The following is a 7586-nucleotide window of genomic DNA, read 5'->3' as shown; positions in this document are numbered from 1 at the left end:
CCCCGCCGGCGTGCACGCGGGCTGCGGGGCCGGCGGCTGCGGCTGGGGCGGCGCCCCGAGGGGGCGGCAGGTTGGCGCGATCCCCGAGGCGCCGCCGGGCGCGCGGGGCGCGGGGCGGCTGCCTACGTCGCCGGCGCCGTCTCCGGGCGGCGGCAACGGCCAGGGCGGCGGCGGCGGCGGCGGCGGGGGCGGATGCAACCTCAAGGGGGCGGCGTCCGCGGCTCTGAGCGGCAAGCCCGGGGCCGCGGCCGCGGCGGCGGCCGACCGGGGTTTCTTCATTAAGGCCGGGCAGTCTCCCGGCAGGGGCGCAGCGGCGCCGGCCGCGGCGGCGGCGGCGGCGATTGGCAGGAAGGGCAGCGGCGGCCGCGCGCCCGCTGCGCCGGCGGCGGGGCCCGCGGGCCTGCTGGCGCCGGGCGCGGTGCAGTTTGAGGCGGCGCACGCGGGGCCGGTGCTGGCGCTGGCGGCGAGCAACGGCGTGGTGGTGTCCACGTCAGCAGACGGCAGCCTCAAGGTTGGCCGGGTGTTTCACTTCAAGACGGCGTCAGGGTTGGACGACTGACTGGGCATACTATACCGCCGGCCGCAGCCGCCGTGCGGCTGTGCCAGCGGCAGCAATCGGCTGTTTTTTTTGGCAGTTTCAGCATGTCCTCAGCTCCGGCGGCTGTGGATCGGGATGGTGGTTGAGTCAACTGCTTGCTGATCCGCTTGCACCCCCCTTCCAACCTGTGCACCTGGTCCCTGCTGAGCCCCTCGCCCTGTCGATTTGCCAACAGGTACTGCAAACAACGGAGGGCACCATCCGCCTGTTCGCCTGCCTGTCCCTGTCCCCCGGCGCCTCGGCCGCAATCGCCGCGCCGCCGCGCGGCCCGCTGGCGGGCAGCTGCCTCGCGCTGGCGCGCAGCGGGGCGTGCGGCGCGGTCGGGAACGTGGACGGCGCCAGCATCTGGTTGCTCGACATCCGCGGCGGCGCGCCGGCTGTCGAGCTGGAAGGTGCGGCGGGCTATGTCTAGTGCCCAGCCTCGGGGTCGGGACGGGATTTAACCAGGTGGCACCAAACGCACTGCACCCGCCGAACGCCCCGTCGCGCCAAACCTGCGACGCGAGGCATTCTAATATTGACTGGCTGATGCGCGGAGCCGCGCGCGCCCCGCTGCTCCCGAGCCGCGCGTGACGTTTTCGCGCCTCCCCTCGCAGGTCACTCGGCCCCAGTGACCCAGCTGCAGCTGCTGCCCCCGTCCGGCGCCCCCGACGCGGCCGGCCCCGACGCGGCGCTCCTGTCGTGCTCGCTCGATGGCCGCGTCATCATCTGGGATGCGCGCGCCGGCAGCAGCGCGGGCGGCCTGGCCGCGGCACTCGCTGCGCCCCGCAGCGCGCCCCTGCAGTGCGTGGCCGCGCAGGGCGGCGGCGGGCCGCTCATCGCAGCGGGGACCCGGGACGGGGCTGTACTCGTTTGGGACGTGCGGCGGCCCGACGCGCCGGCGGCAGAGTGCTGCGGCCATGGCGACTGGGTGACGCAGCTCGCGTTCGCGCCGCCTGCACTCGTGGGTGCGTGCGGCGACGAAGGCGGGCCGCTGCTGGTCAGCGCAAGCGCCGATTGGACGTCCAGGGTTTGGGACGCGGCCAGCGGCACGTGCAGGGGGGTGCACGTCGGCCACGCGGGCGCGGTGACGGCGCTGGCACTCTGGGACGACCGGGACGGCGGCGGCAGCGGCATGAGCGGCGGCGGCGGCGGCGGCGCGTTGAGGGTCGTTACGGGCTGCCAAGACGGGGGTGTGGCTGTCTGGGCGGAGGGCGGGGAGTTGCTAGGCCTCCATCAAGCGCACGCGGCGCCCGTGCGGCTGCTGGCTGCGGGGGCGGGCGCGAATGGCTGTGGCGTCGTCACAGGTGGGCGAGCGCTTTTGCGGGGTGAGTGCCAAAGGCCTGAGGTTCTGAATTAGGTATGAAGTGCTTGGTGAAGGGATCAAGGGAGAGCGATTGTTGCACGAACACCTGAGCATTCCAACCCATCCAGAGGCTTGGTTGTGGGTAAGGAAAGCGCAACAAACAACCGTTGCCCGCAGGCGCGGGCGACCTGAGCAGCTGCCTATGGGAGGGGGCCGCGCTCCTCGGCTGCTCCAACGGCGGCGCGCCGCCGGTGCCCGCGGCGCGGCTGCGCGGCCGGCGCGCGTTTGTCGCGGGCGGCGCGATGGCGTACGACCCAGCGTCGCGGCTGGTCGTGGCGGGCGGCAGGGACGGGACGGTCACGGCCTGGCACGCGGCGGCGGCGGACGGCGACGGCGGCGCTTGATGCAGCTTGCATTGGTGCTGCGTTCAGGTTGCTGCGCTGTGCTCATTTGGGCGTGCAAAGCTTAGGGGTTGTGCAAAGCTTGAGGGGGTCCTGGGTCTGGGTCAAATCGTCCCCGAACCAATCGATTGTATGACTGTAAGCGCAGCGTTCTGAGAGTGGCGTTGTGGAATTTCTTCCACCTGACTGCACCACTGATCCCGTATGGCACCACACAACGGGCTTGAGTAACTGGCTGCCCCTGCAATTGTTTCGGCCGGGGGGGGGGGGGGGTAGCGCCTGCGGTAGCGCGTTGACCAGCTGACGCTTTCTCTATTGACCTATGAAAAAAATGTATGGGTCAATTTCACTGCAGACTTGCTTAGGTGCACACCGTCCCGTTCCGAGAATACAAAATCAAGCGCGCCAGATCCACATGCGAGATCACCAGCGCAGCAGACGGCATAACACGGATGTGATGTAATAAGAAATTGTTCGTATCGTTGATTTCATCACGGCGTCAAGCTCATGCAATTTCGGAGCGGCTCGATAGGGCTAGCTAGGACGTCATTGCGAAAGGGGCCCTCACTTGTGTAGAACAGCAACGCGGTGGTGGATCTAGGCTGCTATTCCAGCGGCAGTTTCTGCCGCAGCGATGGACGCCCCGATCGCCGTCTCGCTGCGCGCGCGCGGCCTCACCGCGTTCACCGACGACCGCCTGCTCCGCGGCGATGCGCGCACGCGCGCGCGCGCGGCCGGCGCCGCCTTGCTGCGGCAGGCGAACCGGCAGGTCGCCAGCCTGTTCTGCGCGCTGCTCGCCGCGGTCGTGTCGCTGCCGCCATGGGCCTGGTTCTCTGCGGCGCTGGTCAGCCTGGCAGCAGTCTTCTTTGTCACCAGCCGGTCAGCCGCGTTGACTGATGGGCTGGTGACACAGTTCTCGGTGGGGATCTGGCTACTCACCGCGTACATGGCGGCCGCCGGCGTCGCGCGGCGGGATCGGGGCGCCGTGCTGCTGGGGCAAGGTGGGTCGCTCTGATGAACGGTGTATGTGACCATGTGTGCATGCCAAGTCGCCACGCAGCGACGGTGGCCGAAATGCCTTGATTATCTTATATCAGCGCAGACGGCTGGTTGACGTTGTCAACGCATGCAACGGCACATCAGCGTCCCCTCTTAACACTAGGCAACCCCGCACCCCCCCCCAAACAATTGCACAGTCAAGGCGTGCCTTGTCAGCGTCGACGCCCTGGCGGCTGCGCTACCACCCGCAGTGCCGGCCGACGGGCCCGGCGGGGCCGCAGACCACCGTGACGGCCTGCGCGCCGCGTCCATGCGCCTAATGGGTGCGCGCGCAGCGCCGAGCCGCAGCAGCTGCAGCAAGTTGCGACACACGGCAGCTGCCCCCTTACTCGCAACTCGCTGCCACATCGATCCGCCGCCGCTGCCGGCCTCTGCTGTGGCGCATGAGTCGATGAAACCGCAGGGGCACCGGCGTGTGCCTTTGGCGGCCTCCCCTCCCAAACCCGGCCTCCACCTCGCCCCTGTCCCCAATGCGCATGGACCCCAAAGCGCAGACGCGCTACACGGCTACCTAGGCGGCCCGCCCCGCCCCAACACCGAGGGGTTCAGCTGGGGCCTTCTCTCCAGCGCATCGTCCCCCTCACCAGGCCTGGTGCGCAAACCTTCACGGCTGCGCCCAAGGTTGCGCATGGCCGTTGACGCACAATTTGCTCGTCCAGCAAGAGGGGTTCGTCAAGGTTTGTGGTCCCAAGCACACAATTGTCGGCGCGGGCTCATGCGTCCTTCAACCCTAAGGGGTGACCGGAGGCCAGAATCGCTTGGCCTGCGGTCACCCCTGATCGCTACTGAAGCCCACCTTCATACCAATCCGCGCCCGGTCCCCGGGCTCGGCGGCACCTGTTGCAACACCTCTGCAGTACAAGCTCTCGCTGGACATCGGCACGCGCCTGCGGCGGGTGCAGGCCGCGGTAGGCGCATTGGGCGCGGCGGCAGCCGGCGCCGGCGTCGCCGCGGGCGGCGGCGGCGGTGGCGCGGCGCACGTCGCCATTCTGCAGCAGGTGGGGACGGGATGCCGACGACGGGCGCGGCCTCCGCTTACGCGTCAATCGCAACCAAAGACGGCGTGGCGGCCCTGGGGCCGGCTCGGCCTGGCCCAAGACAAGGCATGCCACCGTCTTCTCCGCACTCTAAACTGTGGTTCATGCAGAGAGTTTATTGACTTGGGGTTTCAATTCAGAGGTAAGCCTCGCACGCCTGAGCGTGGAGACGGTGACCCTCCGTCTTTTACTGTCCTCACGCAGGTGGCCGCCCTCCACGCGGCGGTGGAGGAGCTCTCGGCGTTGAAGGAGCTCAGGACGCCGCTGCTGCTGCGGGCCACGGCGCGAAACAACGTGGTGCTGGTGGCCCCGATTCTCACGGGCTCCGCGCTCGCCGAGCTGGCGCGGTCCGCGCCCGGCTCGGCCGCGTTCGCGTGGTCTGTCGCAGTTGGCTGCATGGTGCGCCGTGGGGGGGCCGCCCCCTTGCCGGGTCAGCGGGCGGTGCGCGGCGCCGCGAGAGCGTGGGGGCGTGCCTGCACCAGAGCGTGCGCCACAGGCAGCTGAGCCGACGCGGCCGCTCCGCTCCCCAGCTTGGCCTGGACGACGTCAACTACTTTTTCTGGCCCCGCCACCTTGATAATTGCTTTGCATGCAACTGCATGCGACTGCATGCTTTTGCATGCGACCACATGCAACTGCATGCGGCCACATGCGACTGCATGCAACTGCATGCAACTGCCTGCGGCCACATTCGAATGCATGCGACTGCGCCACGCAGCCCGCTTGCACGCAACCCCTCCCGCCTCCCCACCACCCCCCAGCTCCAGCTGCTGCTGGCGAGCCTCTTGGCGGTGGCGACCCACCTGGAGGACCCTTTCGCCAGCCCCCACCCCGACGCTCTCAGCCTGTCAGAGGCGCGAGACAGCCTCGGCTTTGTGAGTGTCAAGGAGGAGGCTAAGCAGCGCCCCTTCCACGGCCCTGCGCCCTTGCCGCGCGTTCTGGGGCCAAGGCGCACACCACCTTCGTCGCATGTGGGGCCTGCGGATGCCGCGTCGACGGGTGGGCCAGGGGAGCTTGTTGCTTTGCATGCTCCTCGGGTGACACGTCTCACATCGCCAAGTGACCCTGCGCCGCTCGCTGTCGTTCAAATCGGGATGGGCAGATGCTCTATGGAGCGGAGGCGCAGAGAGGGGGCAGCGCCGGTCCCGCAGCCACAGGTGGCGCGGCGTGGGCGGGAGCCGGAGCAGACGTGGAGGCCGGGGTGGGCGGCGACCAGCAGGCGGACGGCTTGGCGCGCGGCAGTGCGAAGCCCCTGCAGCAGCAGCAGCAGCACCAGCAGCAGCACCAGCAGCAGGAACCAGATCAGGGCCAACACAGTCTAGAGCAGCAGCAGGAGCAGCAGGAGCAGCGGCGGGAGCAACAGCAGCACCAGCAACTGCAGGAGCAGCAGCAGGTGCAGGAGTGGGGGGGAGCACGGCATCATGCCGACCGCAGCAGCACACCCGATGGCAGCAGCAGGTCAATCAGCAGGTCGCGCCGGGAGTCGCCATCGCTTCGTCGGGAGGGCGGCAGGGCAGCCCCTACCGACAGTCCAAGCGCTGCGGCGGTGCGGATGCCGCCGATGCCGTCGCTGGGAGGCTGATGGATTGCAAGGGCCCCTGAGCCACCATGTGCGGACCAACAAAACAGCAGCGGCAATGACAAGCCTCCACACAACGCGAATTCATCGCCGTTTGTAGACATAGCTCACGTCCAAAAATGATCGCAACAGCGTGATTTGGCGGCCTCGCGGCCCACTACTCACCCAGTTACAACGAACCCGCTCCCCCCGAGAGCAGACGGCCTCATATGCCGCATCGCGCGGTCAAGCAAAACACTTTTTCAGAGGCAATCAGTCTCAATCTAGTCCCTACTGATAACCATGCAGCTCCGTCAGTGCCAGCCCCGGGTTGCCCGGCGCGCGCCCGCCCAGAGGGTCGGCCGCGCCCGCCTGGTTGTCAAGGCGGTCAAGAAGTCCGTCGGGGATCTGACCAAGGTGAGCATCGCGGAAGAGATCGCGGGAGTTGACTCTTCGAAGGCGCTGTCGGGGCTCCCAGGGGCCTGCCCGGGCATGGTTGTGCCTGTGATTGCCGAACAAGTAATAGATGGGATCGCAGGCGCGCATTGGGGGCCAATGGCTGTCCTGGGCGGAGGGGCCTGGCTGCGATCGCATTTGTCGACATCATTCCATTCGAGCGCTGATCCCTGGTTCGCGTCCAGGAGGGGTCAGCAACCAGCACAGAATCTCACAGGCCTGATGCTTTCCACAATTGCTGGGGTTGCAGCGGCGCTTGCAGCCCCGCAGGCAGCGCAACCTGCCCTGGACGCTCTCTTGTCACTGCACTCGCCCCGCGAGCTTCCCCTGCGCAGCACCGCCTGCCCTCGCCGGCCGTTTGCACAGACTCCATGCGCGCACAACCAGAAGCACGGCCCTCATTCCCAACCCTCAACATCAGCGCAGCCCCGACCGCAGTTCGACGCCCTGCCCCCCTCGCCTCACGTGCCGGCGCTGCCTCCCCCTGACCCCAAACCCCACTCCAGGCTGACCTTGAGGGCAAGCGCGTGTTTGTGCGCGCCGACCTCAACGTGCCGCTCGACAAGCAGACCCTGGCCATCACCGATGACACCCGCATCAGGTGGGACCGCCCCCGGTCTGCGCGCGCATGCGGCCGCCGCGCACATGGTGCTGCGCAGCGCAGCGCGGGGCTTGGGCGCCCGTGACGGCGCACCCCTCAGCCAGAGCGCTCCTGTGGGGTCGAACCTGCTTGCAATATCAATGCGCGCACGGTCATCATTTCATGCGACGACGCCGACCGCGTAAACCGGCCCTGCTCAACCACTTGTCATCTTCTTATGCCCGCCCTCCCACACACCCCCCCCCATGACGTCACCCTGCAGGGCCGCGGTGCCCACCCTGAAGTACCTGCTGGACAACGGCGCCAAGGTGCTGCTCACCTCCCACCTGGTGAGCGGGAACTTCCCGGCGAGAAGCCCGGCGGGGAGCAAGCCCCGGCCTCGACGGCGCGGGCGCATGAGCAAGGCGCTGTCGGCGCACGGCGGCGGGCAGTCCGGGCGAGGCTCCGTCGTTCTCAAAGACCAATGCGGGGCGGCTGGTCTTGAGTGCAAATAAGTTGCTCTGCTCAACGCTCGCAAGAGGCGCAAGGATGCGAAGGGCGAGCACAACCCCTGCCTCGTCTGCATTGGGATTCAGCCCCCATGTATGTGGC

General features: G+C 68.3%; 2 protein-coding genes across 2 annotated transcripts in view; both read left to right on the top strand.

Annotated features, from left to right (window-relative positions):
- Nucleotides 1-2287, top strand: part of MNEG_10744 (hypothetical protein) — a gene marked incomplete at both ends in the record, with an annotated part of 4123 nt that extends 1836 nt beyond the window's left edge. The window contains 4 exons of the mRNA XM_014040785.1: nt 71-511; nt 774-990; nt 1195-1545; nt 2061-2287. Coding sequence (XP_013896239.1) covers nt 71-511; nt 774-990; nt 1195-1545; nt 2061-2287 — 1236 coding nt within the window. The remainder of the gene's footprint in view (nt 1-70; nt 512-773; nt 991-1194; nt 1546-2060) is intronic.
- A 631-nt stretch (nt 2288-2918) lies between these two features.
- Nucleotides 2919-7489, top strand: MNEG_10743 (Phosphoglycerate kinase; the record flags this gene model as incomplete). The annotated part of the gene is made up of 10 exons (XM_014040784.1): nt 2919-3285; nt 3481-3606; nt 3838-3935; nt 4201-4341; nt 4585-4779; nt 5142-5379; nt 5538-5773; nt 6293-6355; nt 6901-6995; nt 7258-7489. The coding sequence occupies 10 exons, from the start codon at nt 2919-2921 to the stop codon at nt 7487-7489; spliced, it is 1791 nt and encodes a 596-aa protein (XP_013896238.1).
- Nucleotides 7490-7586: the final 97 nt, after the last annotated feature.

This window comes from Monoraphidium neglectum (assembly GCF_000611645.1).
Source record: "Monoraphidium neglectum strain SAG 48.87 unplaced genomic scaffold scaffold02441, whole genome shotgun sequence".
In the NCBI taxonomy this organism is placed as follows: domain Eukaryota; kingdom Viridiplantae; phylum Chlorophyta; class Chlorophyceae; order Sphaeropleales; family Selenastraceae; genus Monoraphidium; species Monoraphidium neglectum.
This window is presented reverse-complemented; position numbering and strand designations above follow the sequence as displayed.